Source organism: Opisthocomus hoazin, chromosome 3, assembly GCF_030867145.1.
Source record: "Opisthocomus hoazin isolate bOpiHoa1 chromosome 3, bOpiHoa1.hap1, whole genome shotgun sequence".
Classification (NCBI taxonomy): Eukaryota; Metazoa; Chordata; class Aves; order Opisthocomiformes; family Opisthocomidae; genus Opisthocomus; species Opisthocomus hoazin.
Window position 1 is genome coordinate 3,069,695 of NC_134416.1, and position 23,281 is coordinate 3,092,975.

The 23,281-nt window shown below is 45.3% G+C and overlaps 1 protein-coding gene across 14 annotated transcripts in view; it reads right to left on the bottom strand.

The window, feature by feature from the left end:
* Nucleotides 1–23,281, bottom strand: part of ADGRB1 (adhesion G protein-coupled receptor B1) — a 289,625-nt gene that overhangs the window by 63,051 nt on the left and 203,293 nt on the right. For 7 of the 14 annotated variants that reach the window (XM_075415464.1, XM_075415457.1, XM_075415456.1 and 4 more), the window contains 2 exons: nt 6,743–6,846; nt 5,481–5,576 (listed from right to left, as the gene is read on the bottom strand). In XM_075415464.1, the coding sequence (XP_075271579.1) occupies nt 5,481–5,576; nt 6,743–6,846 (200 nt within the window). The remainder of the gene's footprint in view (nt 1–5,480; nt 5,577–6,742; nt 6,847–23,281) is intronic. The other 7 variants (XM_075415468.1, XM_075415463.1, XM_075415467.1 and 4 more) reach the window with 1 other exon arrangement.

Genomic DNA, 23,281 nt, shown 5'->3' on the forward strand with positions numbered 1-23,281 from the left:
GAATACCAGATGAGTGAAGAATAGATGCTGATGCTTATAGAAATTAAAAACAGATCTATTAATCAACCAGCTCATCCCTGGAGGCCAATGCAGGATTCTTTCCTATATTCCAGTACATCAACTATTTATATTAGGAATTTAATTTCATTAACAGATTTTAGCAAGAGTGAGTTGGCCCTGCTTTGGCTGCAGAGTTTCTGACTAGGTGGGCAGGATGAGTTTACTGCATGTCTATGTTGTGCCAAGGGTAAATCTGTGCTTTAGACCTACCGAAGGCTGCAAAATGTAGATTTTAACTTCCCTCTGAGTTTTACCTTCAGATAAATACGAATGTTCAGGATATGCTTTCCTGGATACAAAAAAACTCACTGAACTTATACTGAGTCTGTTGGAAACCTGGATTATAGGGAGTTATCCCAGAAACTCACCCAACCCCACAACAGACTACAAAATTCAGACTTCCACCCTGAACCCAGGTAGAAACTGGGTTGATTCTCTGAAAATTGAGCCTTTGGTTCCTTTCATGGCCAATCTCATCCCAAATTTCCCCATTTCATTGGGCTCAACACAATGCTGTGGATCACCTGGATCCTATTCCATTTGTGGCTGGAGGGTACCAAACCATCAATCTACCTATGATTGTGTGAAGCAAAATATAAAATCTCCAGACAGCAGCTTCTGAGGTATAGAAATGAAGATCTGGACTCTGTCCTGGTGGGAATGTGATGTGGTAAGTCTGTGTGGCAACATTATGATGCTACTGGCATTGGTGTGCACTTCAAAAGTTTCCTCTGGTCAAAAAAGATAAGTAAGTAGTTGACCATAAGTATAGGCTGTATGTGAATGTAAGGGGAGATAATCCAGCTGTCTTCAGACTTTTTCCCAACTTAAACAAGCCTCTGCTTTTCCATGCTTCCCTTCATGCCTTTTCATGCATCCTCTTCCCAAGATCCCTAAAGCTCCATAGAATGAGACATGGGTTGGCAACATGTAGAATCACAGAATCAGAATAATTTAATTTGAGGAAAAACCTCTCGACTTCCCAGTCCAATCCTCTGCCCATAAAAGGGCTAATTTCAAAGTCAGATCAGGTTTCTCAAGGTCTTGTCAAATCAAGTTTTAAAAATCACCAAGAACAGAAATGGACCATCTCTCTTGGATGACTTGTTACGGTGCTTAACCACTCTCACAGTAAAGGATTATTTTTCTTTACATACAGCTGTATTTTTTCCTGCTGCAGCTGGTGCCTCTAGACCTTTCCCTGTATACCTCTGCAAGTCATTTGACTTCTCCGTGACTCCTCCTTAATAGCCTCCTTTTCTCCAAGCTAACCGCGTCTTGTTCCCTTTGTCTCCTTTTACACGATGTTCTCCAGACCCCTAAGCATCCAGTGGACTTGTTCCTGTATGCTGACATTGCTTGTATTGGGGGAAACCAATATGGGGCACACTTTTCCAGATGTGGCCTCAAGAGTGTCAAGCGAGGGCAATAATCAATTTCCTTGACCTTCTGGCTACATTCTTGCCCAATATAATCTTGACCTTCATTGCTGCACAGGTGCACTGCTGATTCATGTCCAAATTGTTGTCCGTAGGGCCTTCCATGTAGAGGCATTACCAAGCCAGTCAGTCCTCAGCCTATCCTGCTCGACTTGGTTATTCTGTCCCAGGTGCAGGACTGTGCATTTTTCTTTGTTGTATCGTTTCTCCAGCTCATATCTGCAGTTTGCTGAGGTCCTTCTGTGCTGCTGCTCTCCAGCATTTCAGTTACTCCTCCAAATTTGGTGTCATCCTCAAACCTGCTGAAGGTGCATTCTGGCCCATCATCCAGCTTGTTAAAGAAGACATTAAACAATATTGGCCCTAATATCAACCCCTGACACATGCAACTAGTAACCACTTGCTGGCTAGGCTTCAAACTTTTGACCATTACTCTTTAAGCACGCACAAACTCCACCTGGTTATTAACCCACCTTAGAAGCCACTGACCCAGTTCACAGTTCCCTGGTCTGGATACAAAGATGCTATGGGAGACTGTGTTAAAAGCCTTGATAATGTCCAAAATATACAACACTCGCATCTCTCCACTGTCCATGTAATCAGTTGTCCCATCACAAAAGGCAAACGAGTCAGTCAGGCACAATTTGCCCTCAATAAATTTGCGCTGTCTATTCCCAGTTGCTCCCCTGTCCATCATTTTACCTGGAAATAACCTTTAGAACTACTTGCTCCTTAATATTCCCAGGGGTTGTGAGTAGGCTGACTAGTCAGTAGTTCTCTGGATCCTCCTGCTTGCCCTTTTTAAAGATGAGTGTAACATTTGCCTTTTTCCAGACATAAGGAACCTCCCCAGATGACAGAAAGTGACTCTGCTATGACATCACTCAGCTCCCTCAACACCTTCCATGCATCCCATTCAGTCCAATGGATATGCAAATGTCCACCTTACTTAAATGTTCCTCATCTCTCTCTCTTCCTTGGTCATGGATAGTATTTCCTTCCTCAGACTCTGCCACTAGGAACAGGAACTTGGGTGCCTGGGAGAAAACTTTGCCACAACAAGACTATGAAGGCACTGAGTACCTTCACCTTTTCTATTACCTTTTCCATTAGGCTACTTCTCCTTTTAATGCTAGGCCAGCATTTTCCTGAGTAATCCTTCAGTGTTGACATATCTACAGAAATCCTTCTTGATGCCTTTCACATCCCTTACCAGTTTCAAACGTATCTCAGGTCTAACCTTCTTAAATGAATACTGAATTCCAGGGCTTCCAAAGTCTCCCTTGGTAGCCTGACCTGGCTACCAAACATTTCCTTGTTATGTTTTGGCTCAATCAGAATTTCTCCGTTATACTAAGATGACCTCCCATCTTCCTTGCATTTTTCCGTCTGTTTCCTCTTCTCCAGTGCAGTATGCTCTACAGAAAGAAATCACTATTACTATCCAGGCCCTCTGGACAAAGAAGTGAGAAACTCCTATCAGAGAGGGAAAAAACACAGATCTGGATGGGTTTTGCCAGAGGAGAGACCTCCAGCAAAGGCAGAGCTACTCCAGGGTGCTGTCTCACTGCCCTTTAGCTGACACACGGACTCTGCCTACCTACCAAAATGTGCTGTACTCAGCCACCAAAGTAGGGGAAAACTCTGCAAATTGAGGAACTTCTGCACTGGCCTGCGTCCTGCAGGATGTGGGGAAGCCCTGTGCAAACCAAGGCAGATGGAGAAGGTGGGAAAACCCTGCAGGCTGTCTCCCTGTCCTCATTACGGTCCCTTCCTCTCCACAAACGCTGAGTCACTCTTGCTTTCTCACTGCTTTTATACACATCCTGCTCCTGCAGTCACTTACTCACTTGTGCTACCTCCCACCAGGGCCACCGAGTGCCTCAGCATCTCTGGCAAAGGCAGACCTCCTGGATTTAAAGCAAGTGTTAAAAGCCCCTTGAGAGTTCATTGGCAACCACTAAATCAATCCTCTGGCTTCGATGGGCAGGGAGTGAGAAAAGCTCGTGCCGCTATCTTTCAGCGATACAGGATTCACGCAGCCACCGCCAGCGAAAAAGGACTGCCGTGCCCCACATGCTGATGGGCTGGTGGAAGAGCAATTCGATAGTAAGCATTGATCTCCGTGCTGTGGAAAGGTCACTGACTCCAGAAGCCATTGAACCACAATGAGTTCAGCGATGGAAAACATATTGGGGCACTCCTGAAATACTGTGGTGTCAAGGAGCTGCTGGAAAGGAGTTGTACAAACCAAAGCTTAGAGAAACATGGTACTAAGTAATTTCACCCGTTCTGACCCTCGAACAGTTCCTTTTTCCCCCCATTTTTCATTTTCATGTCAGTTTTCAAGAGGGAAGACCTTTTTCTTTCAGTTCTCCCTCTTTTTCCACATGGGTGGTGGAGCACGTGGCCCACACAGAGATCGTGCCTCCAGCTGTGAGCCAGGACAGCCTCTGCTGAGATTTAACAAGGTTGCTCCACTTCTGTGGCCCACTGTGTCACTGACCTCTGTGTCAAGGCTGCTAATAAGGCCAGAGATGCACCATCTGCAGCAGAGTTTTTGCAGCCATCTGTCTACTGGGAACTGGAATGAGTCCACCAACAGGCCACCAAGAGCCGTCCAACAGAAACAACATCCAGTTTTCAATGAGACTGTGCCAAGTTGGCTGTGTCTGAAGTGATCACTTGCATCAAAAAGCTCATGCCATTCATGGCGATGGCTGAGTAGGTGCCACTAAGAAGCAACCATTATTTGAGGGTTTTGAACAGGAAGAGGAGGGTAAATTCATTTCCTCTCTGATATACAGCCCAAAGCTGGGATCACCTCCCTTTTACTCTTCCCCCTTTTCTCTACCATGTTCCTTTCCTTCTTTCTCCTCCACCATTTCTTTCTGCTTCCCATGTATAAACAAACCCTAGCTGGGCAAAATTCTGGGAAAGTTTCCAGATTGTCAGCCTCAGTGAGCCTATTCACCAGAAGTGTTTCACACTCAAGCTGAGGCTGTGTATGCACGCTCCAGATGCCTTTGTCCAGTGGTCTGAATGGGAAATTTCCCGGCCAAAGCTCCCTGAAACGGCTGAGCTCTGGTGAGTGCTCTCCATGGAAGACCAGGCAGCTAGACCACGAGGATTTTCTCCTCTGCACTGTGAGCAAGGAACACTTTGATATGGCTTCTGTCTTTTAGCAACAACAGCTGGAATAATACTGCTGATCACACTTCTAAGCATTCCTCCAGCTGTTGTCTATCAGACTATATAACATCTAGGGCAAAACAAAGTGGGATCCAGGAGATAATGTTGACTTGAATATGATGTTCCTGAGACCATTAATAGGACAGCACATTCATGTCCAGCAGCTATGCTTAAAATAAAAAGGACACACAGAGTGCTCAGGGCTCAGCCACGGGAATGCTGTGAAGTTTAGAAAACATGAAAACATGATCTACAGAGAAGAAATGAAACAAACTCAGAGCACCAAAGAGAAATTCTAGAGATCACTTGATCATGCTTTACAAATATTTACACAGAGACTTAGGATAAAGAGCCCTTTAATCAAGAAATAGCTGGTCTCAGGATCACTTGGAAATGCATGTCCATCCTTGGCTAGCTCAGAAATGCCCATTCAAGCCTCCCATAAACATTTTCCCCCATTCATGCTGATCATTTTGGGCATAGGCATAACACAAAAGCTGGAATGAGAAATTAAAAAGAGCGTATTTTAAACAGGGAAGGTAATTAACTTTACTGTCCTCAATAACAGTAAATATTGAGGGGCACACTCCTGGAAGAAGATGCATCATGTTATTCCAAATGACTCTGGCACGCTCCAAACTGATTCAACCTCATGTCTGAACTTGGGTTTCAGATCCTGAACTTGATTCTGATAGGAAAGAGAGGGTGAGGCTCGAACACTTGCTCTTTACTCCTCTATCCTAACTTTCCACTTGATCCTGACACCAGTGACACCAGTAAGTCACCTACCAGCGCTGCCCAGTGCTGCCCAGCCTGAGGAAAAGCAGGAGAGGACAAGGACTTGAGCAGATCCAATGATACCCCAGGCACGGAAAAACCTGAGTTCTAGATAAACGTTATTATGATCAGTCTTCAGCTCAGAGCACTTGCCATAATTAACTAGCCACTATGCACTCTCACAGTATCAACAAAAAAAAAGATGCATTTTTGCTCATTTTTTACTCTTTTGTTTCTTTCCTCTGTCAAAGGGCAGAAAAATTTATCTCGATTCACAACTCTCAATTTACGTTTTCCTCCCTACTAAGACAAATCGCTTGACAAAATAAGAGCCTCAGACTGATTCCTTCTCCCGAAAGGGTCACTGCTAATTTCCAGACAGTATATTCTCTGTAGGCGCGCCATTTTAATTTCACGGTTATTCACCTGGTTCTGATTTTCTTTGTTTCATTTAGCTTAGAGTCATGAAGCTCTCAGCATGTTCACCATGGATTTAGGAAAGGTATGAGTCTCATAGTATAAACTCAGACTTTGTTCAGTGTAGTACAGGGGGAGAATCCCTTGCACCCCTGGGGTCCTTCAGCTTATGCAGTCCACCAAAATGTATCTAACAGGGGCATGGGCCAATGTGGCCCTCTGTTCTAGAAAACTTTGCGACGAAACCACTTCAGCTTCTATAAATGACACCATTTAAAGTTGCACCTGACCTTATAGGTGTACAGGAGCTCTCTGCAATGAGATGTACTCAGGAATCCCATACACATCTGAAGCTAGAGGCAGAACATAGCTAAGAGACTGAGGAGTTATGTAGACCATGTGGTTTATCATTCTTACGCTCCTGAAAAGTGCAGTTAGTTCGTCAGGCCAGGTGTTTTCATAAGGCATTGTGGATGTTTCGATGTTATCAAAGACCCAACCGGGAATACCTTGAGGCAATCTGACTGCCAGGAGGCAGTGTGTGCCCACCTCTCTGCAAACAAGGTTTCCTGGGGTATACAAAGGCATCTAAAACAGCACGAAGCTTTTGAAAATGGAACAATGCAACTACATGGGGTCATGGAACTAGTTGCACTGTACTAATTTCTTTGGCACTAAAAGCAAAGAATAATGCCAACTAAGCCACTGCGGTGACTTTTTGCAGGACCCACTCATTACAAAATGGTTCTTCCTCAGACACCAGACACCCAAAGCAGGAGAACAAAACCTCCAGGATCCATGTAGATCAAGTGACAGTTACTTTCCCCAACAAGAAGAGAAGAGAGTGAAAGCCATACCTCCAAACAGAGACATAAATGATAATCAACAGCAAAAGTGTCAGCGAAGATACTCCACAGCCTACAATTAACGTGACAGAAGGGACCAGCACCTTTTCCATGTTCTGAAAGAGAGAAAGAAAAACATTAATACTAAAAAAAATAAAAAAAAGAAGATGCTCAGCAAATGCTGCCAGCTGAATTTCATGGCACGAATTTTCCTCCTAATTGTCTGTGTGTCAACTCACCTGACCTTCACTCTGCACTCTACATACAAATAAACAGGAAAGAAAACCAGGATCTATGTCTGGTTGATCCAGCCTTTATTTGGACCTGATTCTGCCTCCAAACACACCAGTGTTAAGTTTGGATAACTACTGTGATATCCATGGCAAGAAAAGGTGTGCAAAAGGCGTGAGTTGCAAGAGGAGGATCAAGCCTTTCATATCCAGTGTGAAACGTTGAAGATAATTATCGAGGCAATAGAAGAAGGCAGTGTCTACACTAGAACAATTACAAATGACCTCTTCTAGGAATGGTGGTGATGAAGGCTGGAGCATGAAAATAAGGTGAAAATCTTCCACATACTACAAACGTCCATCTGGAAAAGGAGGACATGAAGCAAGTAAAGAAAAAAAAAGACGTATATCCTGCCCAGCGACCCAGCATCCAGTCATACCACTCATCTTCACTACTCTTACACTACTACACAAGACATTTCTTCCTATGCAAGGGTCTTTACTGGAAATGCTGGTGTGTAATGCTTCTCCTTTCCTATCTAAACACAAAAGATCTGCTGATCATCAGCTCTTGAAACGCCAAGAGCAAACACACATGCTATAACCTCTCCTAATCTAGTTCTCTGCATCATTAGGACTAACTGTGTAACTAGCCAACATCCTCCAGACTAATATCACTACACTCCCCCTATTCTAAGCTTATAGTGAGGATCTGGATCCCACTTGGTTTTCCCTGCTGCAGGGTTTTCTTTCCAGCATGTTTTCATTTCCACGTCAGAGATCTCTGCTGGCATGAAAGCAGAGAAAGAGACCCACCATGCAGCAGACACATGAGAACCCTCTATTTAGAGTGATTAGGCAGTATGCAGAGGTGTGGAAGCACAGTTAAGGTTTTCATTAGATTGGCGCAGTACCAACACCTACCGCTACAGCCATGGAGATGAGATGGTTTCTGACATAGCAAGGGCTTAGCAAAGGAAAAAAAAATGCAATTACACATGAATTTGGGAATGGAACAGGCAGTCCCCTAAGGACTTGTCTACATCATTTTGTTGGCAGGCATGAGGCTGCTCAACCTGGACATCCAATCAGTGGGACGTCATAAAGCTGAGGCTACTGCAGCTCTGTTCCAGTCTACTGAGCCTTCTGCAAAGCAAAATATATTGGGCAAGGTTCAGTGCTATGCTTATATGGAGCCTGGTCAGTTCAACACATGGGCAAAGCAAGCAAGTGTCCATTGATTCAAGGCCCACAGCCTGTACAGGTTTACACCACAGAGCCCACCACAAAGAAGAGACAAAAAACTCCAATAAATAGGGATCTGAGCTGAATTGTCTTTGAAGTCTGAAGGCCTTAGGAGGATCACCCTTACTTGCATATTTTGACCAAGGGCACATCTCACATTTTGAATCTCGTTGGGGGGAATCAACGAGGAACAAAACTTTCGCCATACTGTTGTAGTGAACCCCACAGGAGCTATTGGGAAGGCTGGCACAAGAGCTTAAGGGATCTGAGACAAAATTTAGTGACACATTCAGCGGTTTGAATGCCCAACTGGCATATATACCCAAAGGAGTACAGGTTGATTGAGTGATCTTTAATGGATGCAGACCAGCTGCAGACTGGAAGCCAAACTGCACCGCAGTGTGGTGCTACGTCTCTGTAATGTCCCCTCCCTACAGACTATATTAGCTCTGACACCTCACTACCCCAGCATGTGTCTACAGCTCCCTTGAGTCTGCTTTGTGAAACAGGGGGATTGGAACTCTCTAAAACCACAACCACAGATACTACAAAGGGTTTGGATGCTGAGCCTAATTCAACTTGCTGAAATTACGGAAATGGATTTCAGGCGATATCTTAGTCCTTTTAACTACAAGCAATTGTGCAGAAATTGCAAGAACAACACAGCACTGAGCCTCACTAATCCACCCAGCAAGGTCCTGCATCTCCCACACCTAAGTCTTCCCAAAATGCTCCTGGTAAATGCTACAACTCACATATGGATTCTTCCTCTAAACTTCTGCAGAGACTTTGATCATTGTTTTTTTTAACATCAACTCGTGTGACTGTATTTCCACCCTGACAATTTACTACCACAAAATATTTGTGTAAGGTTAGAAGCAATTTTCTGGGAACTAGGTAAACAGAACAAGATTTAAATGAAAATATCAACAATTTGATTTGTCTTCCATCAAACAAAATTGAAATTGGACGTAATCCAGGCACTGTGAGTGCTGAAATATCATATCCTGCTCCTTACAAATTGAAATGTGAAAGGGACTTTCTTCTGGGAAGAGAAGCCTATGATTCAGTCAGGCATTGGGATTGCAAGAGGGAGATGCAATCTCCAGTATGAAGCTACAGCTTCTCCTTTTGCCACCTGTGCATTGCTTCCCTCCCTGCAGGACCCAGATGGGCAACAGCCCTGCCGCACCTTAGAGATACATGGTCGTGATAAACGCACTGAGAAGTGTAAGCTCCTCAAACATGGATTGCTCCTTGCTTGCCCACTCCAAGCTCACTCCCAACCTTTTTTCTCTCCCTGCTCCCCCTACGGCAATATGAGTTCACATCACACAAATGGTGCCCTGGGATGAGCATCGATTGTGACATTTGATTTAAGTAGGTCTCATTTCACTGACTTTTCATGGGTAACTGGATAAAAGTGGGGGAGGAGCTCTCTAACGCAAAAAACCCCTGACATAAAACTCACTCCTAAACCATCCAAGAGAAACTGAAGAAACAGGGTTTGGATTCTAAGAGATGAGCAGACTATATCCCTGTATCTCCAACACAGTAACCCTAACTCCCCTCCTTTTCACATCCTCTCTGACTTCCCTTTACCTCCAACAGCTTCAGGTTTTTTCAGCCCCTTCCTGATCCAATTTTCTGCATCACCCATAGTCCTCTTCCAGATCAATGTCACCTAAGTGGGAGGCTGCATGTACTAGACCATCCCTAGGTCAGATGCTTGCTCATTGGCAAGGCATTACACAAATGCTGACCATCCAGCTAGAAGCTGGACTGGTGGGTAATAGCTGGTGTCTATCTGCAGCCCTTCCCGTAGAAAAGAACCTGATCTACACTTCCTTCTTTATCCTTCAGCCAAATTTTCATAAAAACCATGCCCACCAGAAGGACTTTTCCCGAAGAGATGCTATGAAGCTCATCCCTTCTCCCTACGAAGAAGGGATGGGATTTTTATCATGGGGGTGGATAACTATAAAAAAACACTGGCTGCAATAAGAACAGGAGCTCGGTCCTTTGGGAATATGAAGTCCTAAAAGCTTAGGCTCATGTAGCTTAGGATTGTGCTTTCTTTCTTCATTATTAAGGCTTCTCTGTCCTCCCCATCTTCCTTTTCCCCTCTTTCTCCTTCTTCCCTTTGGCAAATGAAGCATTGCTTGGTTTATTTTTTCTGACTAATTAAACCCCCTGACAGAAGGTGGTCGGATGCTGCAGGATCTGAGCCTTGCAAGGGAAATTTCTGTGGGAGGAGGACGAGGGGAAAAAGCAAGGTTGATTTAAAACAAAATAGCGATATCAAGAGAAAAACAGCAAGGCATTCTCAAGGTAAGAGAGAAAGCAGTCCCAGGGGAGTTTCCCAGCACCACAGCCCAGGAGAAAACTGATTGTCTGCAAAAGACAGGCTAGGAACAGAGTCTCTACCTGCTTGGACTGAAGGTGGTCCCAGACAGCCTGTCCTTCACCACCTCCTCATGTCTGCTGATGGGTGCTATCCACAAGCACCCTGCAACACAGATGAAGCCATACCCAGTTGGAGTTGGAAAGAAAACCTGTGCCTGGGTCAAGCAGGAACTGAGCAGGTCATTAGGAGTAGCAAGTCCTGCAATTCTCTCACCAATCAGGACAACAGAGGAGAGAAGCAATAAATGACATCAGCCAGGATGGAACTAACGAGTGCTACTGCCTGGGGCTGCTTGCTGTCCTACCACCTCATGGTTCTGCCTAGCAGGGCAGAAAGACACTTCTCCTTTTCTTTACAATTTCTCTTTGCTTCCTTCTATTTCCTTCTCTTCCTTTCTCCCTATTTTTTTCTCTCATTTGTCTTCTTTCCTCCCTTCTTTTGGCCATATTCTGTAACATACTCTGCCTTTTCTTCTTGCTCTTAAAGTATCTCTCTGTCTCTCCCCCCCTTTACATGCTCTGCATTTCTCTCTTTCCTTCTCTTATTTTCTGCAGAACGCTGTGAAAAGCAACTTCATTCAAGTCATGCTTGTTCCATTACTTTGCTCTGGCTCCAGGGTCAAACAGGCTCAAATTAGAACAAAGTAAAAAATGGTATTTCTTAATACCGTGCAGTTTGCCGGAGACCTTACAAGCAAGCTGTTCTTTCTGCTTTTTTCATTCTTGATACTGACAAAGGCTGAACAAAGTCTTTATAGGTACAACATCATACTAATAAAGTCACTGAATAAATTAAACCATTTATTTTGCTCTTGAATTAAACACATACAAATTTGGAATTCGAGGTGCTGGGCTTTGTTTGTTTTTAGAAATGTGTTTGCTATTCAGAATGGTTGCCTTCAGTCTGACTTCCTGAATATTTGAAATTAAAGACTCCTGAAATCAGAGAATTACAGAAGCACTGTTTGCAAGGGACATCTAGAGCTTTCTAATCCAATTTATAGGTTGGAGCAAGACTATCGCTGTCATCAGGTGAGATTGGCCATGGTTTTCTCTACATGAATCTTGGAAATTCTGAAAATAGAGAGCTCACACCTGTCTGGTGACCATCCCAGGGCCACACCACTCTCCTAGTGATAGCGTTTTTCCTAACGTCGCCCATGAATCTCCAAGCTATAGTTTGTGGTTTTCCCCTTGTTAAATCATCAGGCACAAGAGAGATGAGTTTGTTTTTTCTGTGATTGCCCCTCTGATACCTGTAGGTTGTGATTAGATTGCCCCTTACATTCATCTTTGCATGACCAGGCAAGTCCAGCTCCCCTACCTCTCCTCACAGGTCATGAGCTCAAAGCAGTGAGATTCATTCCACAGTTCTGACAAGGAACTGGACCAGATGGGTGTGATTTACTCCAAGAATTGCTCAGGAACCATCTTACTGTGCCACTAGCCTAAAGGCTTTTCACAATTCTTCAGAAGTTTTTTAAGCCACATTGTATTGATTTTGCTGCTGGTTGGACAATTCTTGTCAAAGCAGAAAGTTAGTTGTTAAATTACTGGAAAATAATGCTTTTACCAGCACTCATAGAAGTGAACAACTTTCTAAACAATGGGGTGTATGTCAGTGCTGTAAGAAAACAACTGAGAAGGGTTAAATGACCAAGATGCGTACGTGCTCTTGTCATCTCTCAAAAAAATCTCGCTTTTTTTAATCCCAATTCAATTAGATATTGAGCTTTTTCTGTATATACATATATACACTGCAGTGGTATGGTAAAGCATCAGCCGTGTACTCTACTCCAGTCCCACCACTGGACAAAAACGACAGCAGCTACACCAAAGGGCAGCAATCCACAGCAATATACAGTATCTTTTAGAGATTTTGGTAACGAGCGATGCTATGACACCTTCACCTGGGTGAGAACTAGGCTCTTGACACAACTCATCTGACAATGCTGCCACTGATGCTCGTGTCCACCTTCGAAGTCTCTGCAGAGCTAAGAGGACTAAAGCCTTGCACTTGCCCACAGAAGGAACAGATGTGAGGCATGCACACGCAGGGAGAAGACCCACTAAGTAAGCAGGTGCTGTTCATACCCCACTACTCTCTTAACCAACATGCAGTTCTCAACGAACGTAGCACTGACGTCCAGCTGTCTGGTCGTACCAGGGTGTCCTGGGTTCCGCTGGGACAGCGTTCATTTTCACAAGAAGCTTGGAGGGCTGACCCAAACTCACCAGTCAAACAGGATACTCCATACCATATGACATCATGCTCAGTAATTAGGTACGGGAGCTGGTTGGAGGAGGGTGATTTGCTACTTAGGAGCAAGATGAGCATCAGGCGCTGAGAAAATCGCTCTCTGTATATTCTTTTTGTCAGTATTATTGTTGTTATTTTCTTCTCCTTTTGCTGTTCTGTTAAACTGTTTTTATCCCAACACACAAGTTTTGCCTTTTCCTTCCAATTCTCCTCCCCATCCCACCATGGAAAGGGGAGGAGTGAGAGAATGACCACGTGGTTCTTCTTTGCTGTCTGGGACTAAACTACGACACAGGACATGCCTGTTGCTGAGGGCTGGAGTTAAATTTGAGCTGATCAAGGGAAGGCTCAGTTTTCATCTCCTGGAAGACAAATTTCTTCCACTAATTGCAAGACAGGGAGAGAGGAAGAGCAGGACACAAGCTCTTTTTAGTGGACCCCAAAACATGGGCAGCAACAGGGATTTAGTGAAGACAGGACTAGGCCATGGCTGAAAGGAGATTTTTGGTGGGTCAGCATTATCAGAGTGACTACAGGGTTCACTCAACTCAAAGCAGAGGAGCAGTGAGGAGGCACCAAAACATTTTTCATAGAATCATACAATGGTTTGGGCTGGAAGGGACCTTTTCCAACCCCCTTGACATGGCCTGGGACATCTTCCATGAGATCAGGTTGCCCAAATCCCCATCCAGCTTGACTTAGAACACTTCCAATGATGGGGCAGCCACCACTTCTTGGGCAACCTGGTCCAGTGTTTCACTACCCTTACTGTGAAAAATTTCTTCCTCACATCCAATTTAAATCTACGCTCTTTCAGTTAAAAACCATTGTCCCTTGTCCTGTCACCACAAGCCCTGGTGTTGTGGATCAGACTCCACACAGAACCTAAATACTGTGTAGCTGCTTGTTCACTCTTCCCGCAACAGGATGGGTGGGGAGAATCAGAAGGGTAGAAGTTCAAAAGCTTGTGGGTCGAGATAAAAAGAGTTTAATAATTAAAAAAAAAACCCGAGAGAAAAAAACTAATAAAGAGAGAGGGAAATAAAGAAAACCCAAGAAAAACAAGTGATGCAAAAGAAAACAATTGCTCACCACCAGCCAACTGATGCCCAGCCAGTCCCTGAACAATGGCAGCCCCCATCAACCTCCGACCCTTCAGTTTCATAGCCAATCATGACGTTGTGTGGTATGGCATATTGCTTTGATGAGCTGGGGTCAGCTGTCCCAGCTGTGTCCCCTCCCAACTTCTTCTGCATCCTCAGCCCTCTTGCTGGTGGGGCGGTCTGAGGAGCAGAAAAGGCCTTGATGCTGTGTAAGCACTGTTCAGCAACAACTCAAACATCATTGTGTTATCAACACTGTTATCAGCACAAATCCAAAACATAGAACCAGACAAGCTACAATGGAGCAATTTAACTCTATCCCAAACAAAACCTGTTAAAAAGTCTTTCTCCATCTTTCTTATAACACTTTGTATATAGAAAGACCACAACAAAGTCTCCCCTGAGCTTTCTCTTCTCCATCTTCTAACTGCTGAGGAGGGCTTTGAGATCCCTGCACCAAGATCACCTAGTGGCATCATTAATAAATAATCTTTTCACACCTTCTTTCTGGAACAACTCAGCATCCTCCCCAGCTCAGCCCATGTCATTGCAAGACAGGCACAGAGGATTGCTACCTCTTTTTGCTTCCTTTTTATCATAACTACAGGCTTTTCATGTCAAAGCTAATAGGCACCCATTACTAGGAACGCATTTGTTGAGCTGAGGGCTCCTTTTATGTAATTTGGCCAGTCTAACAGGCAATTCTGTGTAATTACAGTACACAAAAATCACCCAGAGAGACATCTTAACGTGCTACTATTTATTAACAATTGCTAACTCTTCACTCGATATTGAGTCTGCTCTCAAGATACAACATGGCAATCTGTTTAGTAAACAGCCTTGATGAAGCTCTCAGGGCAGAGGAGTGGTCACGCAGCCACTCGTTAATAGGAACTGTCAGGATAATTTCCTTCAGGCTGGCGGGGAATTACAGGAGTTAACAGTACGCATTATCTACCTGCCAGTCCTCAACACCATGGTCAGCTTGCTGCCACTCTTTGAACCACCAGACCGCACTCTCAGTGCCTCAATTTCCAGTCCTGATATCAGGGAGGCATGGATCAGGCTCATATTAACTCTAAGGACAACTTTCGTCATGCCTAGCCAGCTGTTCCCAAACATTTTCACTATCATTATTTAAAATACACTATGCTTTATCCCTTCCCCACCCCTTTCCCATTGCACTTTGCTTGGCCCGGCTTCTGAAATCACTGCTTAACGGGGTTCTGAATGAGCAGCCGTGAGCCACTTTGCATCCCTCTGCGAGCTGCGGTTTGGGAACCAGTGTGCCGAGCAAGCGGACTGCAAGTGAGAAAAGCAGGGGTCTATTCCCAGCTTGCCCATAGGTCAACTGTGTAAGCGTGGCTCCATCATTTAAGCCAACCTTTTCAGAGTTCTCTCAGCCAATCTGCTTTAGATTGTAAACACTGCCCTTAACTTCTCGGTGGCCTATTTTGACTCCCTGGAAATCGAAGAGAATAATACTGCCCTCCATCTTTCTTCCAAAGATTAATTCAGCTGAGATTTCTGATATGTCAAGACAATCAAGCACCAGCAACTCATTCTCTGCTGTGCAATATTAACATGGGGAGGTATAGAGGAGAAAGCTTTTGACTTAACTGTTTCTGAGCTGGCCAGGTGGAGTATCTGGTTTTTAAATCTTTTCTTTTCATGCATATGGTAAGACTTGTACTGTTCCAGCCTTTCCCTTTAGAGCATGTTGAAGAGAAAATAAAGCCATTTTCCACAATAAAGCTGGTAATAATTAAAATGGCCTATTCCTCTAAGGGTACATGCTCTTCCCTTCTGAGACAAGAGAGGCAGAAGTGAACTTTAATCAGATTGTGCAGTACCACTGTCACAGGCGCTGAGGTAAGCAGCAAACCTCTATCTCGCCGTGTCAGTTCTAGAAAATAAAATGGTCCAGGACCCACTCCATTGCCATGAGATTAAACCATACAGACAATATTTATACAAACTCACCATTCAAAACAGAGGAATCTTGTTCACACTGCTTAGTGGAACATTCATGGACAATGCCATCCCCTGGACCATGGCTGGACATTGCCAGTTGGCACAAGCCAAGACACAGACAAGGAGCATTACAATTAAACAGTAGGGACAATTACAGGACAGTGCTAGAGCCTTTGCCATGGAATTTATTATCAGTATTCCTATTATTATTATTACTAGCATTATTTTATATTATGGACATATCACAGAATCACAGAATCACAGAATGGTAAGGGTTGGAAGGGACCTCTGAGGGTCATCTAGTCCAACCCTTCTGCTGAAGCAGGGTCACCTACAGCAGGCTGTAGAGGACCTTGTCTAGGTGGGTCTTGAATATCTCCAGAGAAGGAGACTCCACAACCTCCCTGGGCAGCCTGTTCCAGTGCTCCGTCACCCTCAGAGGGAAGAAGTTCTTCCTCATGTTCAGCTGGAGCTTCCTCTGCTTCAGTTTGTGCCCGTTGCCCCTTGTCCTGTCACTGGGCACTACTGAAAAGAGCTTGGCCCCGTCCTCCTGACACCCACCCTTCAGATATTTGTAAGTATATATTAGGTCCCCTCGCAGCCTTCTCTTCTTCAGGCTGAACAAGCCCAGCTCCCTCAGTCTCATTAAAAATAAGCCTTCTGTACTGCTCCTTTCTGCCTGGGATCGTCCCTTCCCTGTACTACACAAAGGACAATCAGTTTAAAGTCCATAACTGATTTGAAAACTGGTCCTTGCATTACCCATTTCGCCCTGGTTTCACAAATGTGCCCTCATCTCTCGTAGTTTCGCAGCAGCAGTGCCGAACACCTTGCAGGGAAATGTGATAAGATTTACACACAGTTAAAATAAAATCACTCTATGGCAGACTGGGAATGGAGAATGAGGGTGGAATCCAGACTGTGTTTATCCTGATTTAGGCAGTATTTTGGTTCCATGCCAGGCGACAGCATTTCACCAAATTATTCCAAAACAGCCCGCTGTTTGTTTTACTCTATCAACGTCGTGCTGGTGAGTGATGCCAGACCGGCAGCCCTCCCCACAGCATGGGCAACACATGCCTTTCCCTTGCCCACACATCCTGCCTTCCCCGTGCCCACAGCATGGGCAACACATGCCTTGCCTGTGCCCACACATCCTGCTCTTTGGAGAGATCCAGCAGAGGAAGGGGGGGGAACACCTAAGGCCATGGCATCTGGAGGAAGACTTCTGCCAAAGATGCTCATATCACCCCGCTGCCTACCACCATGGACAACAAACACCTGTTTTCCCTTTCCCCTTCCAACTTCCTTGCCCGCTGAAAACCAGCCCTTAAGAAAAAGCTTCATCCAAAGCACAAGCCACAAACACTTGCGCAATGACTGCACAAGCCATCTCTAAAACACCACTTAAACCCTGCCTTCATTCAGTCATTTTAATTATTACTTGCAGATGTGATTCCTCTGCTGTAGGACCACACAGAGCTTCTCATCTCTCACTGTTCCACCACTGACGATCCCTGCAATGGCAACTGCTCCTGACCCAAACTGGGGCTGAGCCAACAACCTTGAAGTAACAGGTGTCTCCAGCTCATTATCAGCCCTCAGAGGCATTCAGGGGCTCACCGGCCAGAGACTGCCTCTGAAAAGTAAGGATTTCAGCCACTTATCAGATGATCTGTACGCTTTTATGAAGATAATGACAGCCTTATGCCCATTGCAATCTGAAGAGCCCACGGGATCCAGCATGTTCCCGCCCACCCAGTGCAATACACAGCTGGTTACTGGGGAGTTACCGGTGCTAATTGCTTCTACATGGAACAGTGATCTCAAAGCGGCACTCAAGGAATCAGCTTCTGGCCCCGATGCCCACCTCTTTCACAGCTGAGTGACTGGGAAGTAAAACTGTAACAGCCACTGGATTTACAACTGTACCAAGTTGATACAAACAAGATCAAAACTGGCCCCTGTAGTAGGATATTCCCCATCTGGGGAATAGCTAACATGATAGCCATATTTAAAAGAGCGAAAAGAACAATTTGTCACGAAAAATGAAAGAATTGCCTTGCGTGTGGAAAAAGAGGAGAGTTATTTTGCTCTCACAGGTTTATTGAATATATTCTGTATATCCTTCTGGTTAGCAGGGCAGGTAGCTAGTGAGTGATTGAGCTGCAGACTTGGTTTTGACTGACTGTGATCACATACAGCAACATCACAGTTTCCTGATTAGACAGTCCTAATGTTTAGAGGGAAGTTGCAAGCTCCGATACTCATAATTACAAGTCTCACATTTGTTTTCAATGTGTATTGACATTTTTGCCCAAAGATTGCCACTGCTGCTAATATCTTGTCAGTAGATTGGTCCACTCAGCTATTCACAGATAGGAAAAGTAATAAGTGCACAAACCTTTCAGAAACTGATTCAATTTTGGTTTAAATGAGTAGACATGTGTTGTAAAAAAATAACAATGACTTCTTTTCCATGTCTCACTGTATGATAACTCAAGGGTAACCTAAGCCATTAGGCAGGGCACAACAGGGCTCAGCAGTGAAGCAGCTTGCCAACATTACCTAAAAAGGGTTTTTCCAGGCCAAAGTGCTATGGAGACAAGCAACCCTCAGCTCAACAGTTTCACTGAGTCTTCAAACACAGCGTGCTTAGTCCTTGAAGTGCTTTAAAAAGGAAGGTAATCTCATTTAGTACTAATGTGCTGACTCCCACCCCTGATGAGCCCATGAAAGCCAGCCTCCATCACCCACTTGTTCCCATTTTCAAACGAGCATCTTTGTGATGTCTCCCACATCATCCCCTGCCTTGGGAGAAGCTCCCCAAAAAACACCTAGAAAGCTATCCAGTGCTCTTGCTTTAAACCTCCTCTGTAAAACCCTGCTTGGTGCAATGCCTACAAAACAATCTTGACAACCGCAGACGTGCCGCGACTTACTGCAGATCGCGATGACTAATGCCCTCGCGCTGTTTGCATGTGCCCCCACACCCGCCTGTGTGCAAGTATCCTTGTATTTCAGCTGGAAATTTCGGCTGTATTTCACCTATTTTGGGTCGGGGTGGCTCTGTTGCTCTTTCAGCACTGGGCAGATTGAAGTCGTGCTCCACTGCTAAGCCTCCCAGGTGATGCGGTGGTCAAAAAAATACATGATAAATGTAAAATAACAGTGGATCAACAGCTACAGATGGATATGGAAAACTGGTAAAGTGGTCTTTCTGATTGCTGATGGACCCTTTGATTTTTCAGATACATGTCCTAACCCAGCAGTGCTTCTCCATCTGGCTCCATCCCATTACTCCACCTCCCAGCAACTTGCCACACCTCTGCCACATTTCTCTCTTTTGTACAGCAAGAAGCAGACACAAAGGTGATCTAGTTCATGGAATTACAGGCAAGAGGGTGGGAAAAGACCTGACAAGCTCAACTCACTGATTTACCTGCCTCAAAGCCATCTAAACCATTCCCAGCCTGTCAAAGAAAACCTTCGCTGACGAAGGCTAGGCTCTCCATGCTTGACTACCCCTGCAGCCAGAAGGTTTTCTCTTGTGCCTAAATTAAATCTCTTACACTGCAGTTTGAGTCCAGTCCTCGGCAGACACAGAAAGCAGATTACTCCCTTTCCACAGCTACCTTCTACCCGTTTGAAGACTATTATCTTCTCTCCCCCTCATCTTTTCTCCTTGAGAAAAGAGTCAAACTGTCTCACAGAGTTCACCTATGCTCACCATCAGCGTGGAGGTACCACGCCAAACAGTTCTGACACATCATCCTCTCCCAGGCACATACTCACACACTCCCACACTCACATACTGTACCAGTCGTCCTGCTTGAACATAGAGCAGAGCATCCTGGAGAGGTACCACTCGCCCCCTGCGCTCACACTTCTGGCCCTCGATGGCTCATATCTGCACACTCTGAGTCTGAGAGCTGCTATTTGAGCTCTTAGGACAGGCGAAAGTGGGAACTGGGAAGACCCTGGTGTCCTGACTTAAATCCACACCTCCTTTAACAGAGCAGTAAGCTGTGGATGGGTAATAGGGCAGCTGTCACACTTGCTAAGCTGCCTTCATGGCAATAAGCCATTAAGCACTGCAGCTCAAAATAAGCACTAAACCCCTCAGCAGCTCCTGGACACCGAGTACCTCAGACGCGCACGGGGACTCTTTCATTTCAGCTGAAGACAAGAGACTAACGTCAGCCCTGGTCTGCTCCTGGGGTCACTTGGTTAATGCCAGTGCTGCTCTTGCCTTTACACTGAAGGGTGAATTTGGCTTGGTATTACTCACGCTGAAGCAGTGAATCCCACAACGGTTTTAAGCTCCCAACCACTTGATCATGTTCCTCTCCCACGTCCCCTTCAGATAAAGAGATACAGGGTGATGCAGCATTTGCCTGCAGAAGAGTCACTGCCAGGGCTGTGCGGAGCTCGCTGGCTCCGGCTCGCGGGGGAAGAGCTGCAGACCCACGCTGCTGCCATCCCACCGCCTGGAGTTTTGTCATGGGTTAAAGACCTGAGCGAATCCACAAGCGCAGAGCAGAAACTCAGCGGAGGAAAGCTGTCAGCTGTGAAAATCTACCGAACTACCCGCTGGATCGACAGACAGCTGAATCCGCAGACAGCCGCGAAGGAGGTGGGATGCTGGATGACTGCTTATTATGCTGAGCCAAATCCTCCTATTATTATCTTGTGTGCTACCTGTCTTCCTTTAATATATTCAAGTGTTGTCTCTCCTAGAAGCACAGAACTGAGAGGGATTTCCTATCACCTTCGTGTCTGGTTCCTTAACTACATATGTTCAAACACCAATCACTTATTTGCTGATGGAATCATTTCTTGTATATCTGTGTACAGCACGTAGCAACGGCGATTTCCATTCACATCTCCCACCAAAATGACAAACCCAGGGTTCCTTTGCTCACTGGCACCCGGAGTGCAGCACAAGCCCTATCAGCAATCCCCTTTCTTTAAAAAAACAACGTAAATAATCTGTACATTGACTCCGGGTCCCCTCCAAACTCGAATGAGGTTTAGCCCAAATTCACATTGCAATGCATACTGACAGACTTCAAGTCAGTGTTGACAAAGCAAATGTTTAAAAGCAGATAACTTCCAGCAAAGCAACGATGTAGGATCACAGTTCAGCCCCTATGCTAAGAGGCCACATTTGAAAATAATCACATAATGACAGAATCACAGAATGTTAGGGGTTGGAAGAGACCTCTGTGTGTCATCTAGTCCAACCCTCCTGCTGAAGCAGGGTCACCTACAGCAGGCTGCACAGGACCTTGTCCAGGCGGGTCTTGAATATCTCCAGAGAAGGAGACTCCACAACCTCCCTGGGCAGCCTGTTCCAGTGCTCCGTCACCCTCAGAGGGAAGAAGTTCTTCCTCATGTTCAGAGGGAACTTCGTATGCTTCAGTTTGTGCCCATTGCCCCTTGTCCTGTTGCTGGGCACCATTGCAAAGAGTTTGGCCCCATCCTCCTGACACCCACCCTGCAGATGGTCCCCAAATGCAGTTCTTTAAGAGAGATGTAGACTTTAGGTTGGCCCATTTGGCCTCACATACTTCTACTTCCTAACAGTATTATGAGAGAGAGTGCGAGGGCAAAACTGCTCAGCTGGTTCATACCCTATCTTCTCCATGCTATCAACGTCTGCTGAAACTCAGGGGGACTCTATCGGTTTTAGTGAAGGGCATCCCTGCTGAGCAAAGGAAGGACAAGCTTGGGATTTGCAGAATCATAGCCTGATCCTACAGGCTGCTCTCAGGGAGAGGCAACCCTGAGAAAACACAGCAGCTCCTGTTGTGGAGCAGTAGATGGGCTAACCCCAGAAATCCCCAGCAGTTCTTACACTATAACCTTCCCCAGTCTCAGCACAAAGTTCTCCTGAGACAGGCAGGAGGTTCAGCTGGAGTGTCCCTTCATCACTCCTACTCAGGCCTCTCCATATCCGGGGAGAGTCTAGCAGTAACAGCGCAAATCCCCAGGAAATCTTAGGAAACGTTTTCAGTTCAAGGGCTCCACAGCAAAAGGCACAATCAGCTCCTGAGAGACACTACACACAGCAACATCCCGGAGAGGACAGGGTGATTGCAGGAAGAGGTGCCAATGGCACAAGCACGGGAGGCTTGAGGAGGATTTGGACCTCAAAAGCCCAAATGTTCGCAGCTCAGCAATGTTCACCCTGGCATGGCTCTTGCTAACCGAGCAAACGGAGGCTCCTAATGCTCTGGCAGGGAAATTGCAGCACTTGGTGCTTTCTGTAGCACCCTTCAGGCTTGGGGCACTGTGCAAATACGGACGCCCACAGCCTGGGATGCCTGAGATGTCACCTGCAAGGGTGCTGCAGCTGGAGAAACAGGAGCAGAAAACAATGAAGTGATCAGCCCAAGGTCACAATTTCACTTGCAGGCACAGAAACAGCTCTGGCTGTAGCCTAGCCAATATGCTCAGACACACCAGTCTAATAAGCTCTTTCCTAGACCCCTGTACAAACTGGCAGTAGTTTGATGCCTTAAAACTTCAAGCTGGGCAAAACGGAGAACTTCTCCTCAGCAGAAAAGTCCAATTTTTGAATTAAAGTGTTAATATTGCAGGAGAAGCAGCATCTTTATTAACAAAATCTGAAAACTATGGTAAATGTGAGAACCGGCTGTTCTCAAGGTATGCAAAAGGCTTTGTTCCTATCCAGACTCCAAATCTCACGTGATAAACGATAGTAGAATATAAACGTTAAAACATTCATCTCCAGATAAAGTCATCTAGTCTTATCTCAGTGAAACAATGCTATAATTTTCCATCAGAATGTTGTCAGGACTGCTACACCCTTACAAAATATTTGAATTCTTTAACATCAACATTTTTCCGGGGGAAAAGCATTGCTGCTGGAAAACCTGGATCTACTCCCTGTGCAACCGAAGCCCTACAGAGTTTTATGATTTTAAAATAACCCACCCTGTGTCTGCGCACTCTCCATGAAGCATACAGACCTCCCATAGCACAGGGCAACGTTTTCGGAGAGAAGATCTCCAAGATATGGCAAGATCACGCCAGACCTGCATGTTGATTCCCTTCCCATAGCCTACTCGGCCAAGACATACACTAGAAGTCTACTCCCCATGCTTTGTTGTTTCCCCAGCGTAAAAACAATTTCTTCTCCTCTGCTGTACACACAACACTGGGATGTTTTCAGGAAAAGAAAGTAAATGTTGTGAGTTGAGAGAGGAGTTCAGAAGCTATTGTCCCTTTGGGCAAGAAGCACACCGTGAAAGGTGTCTTGCATTCGTGCAAACTGGAGACAACAATGAACAAAGCCTCTTGCAAC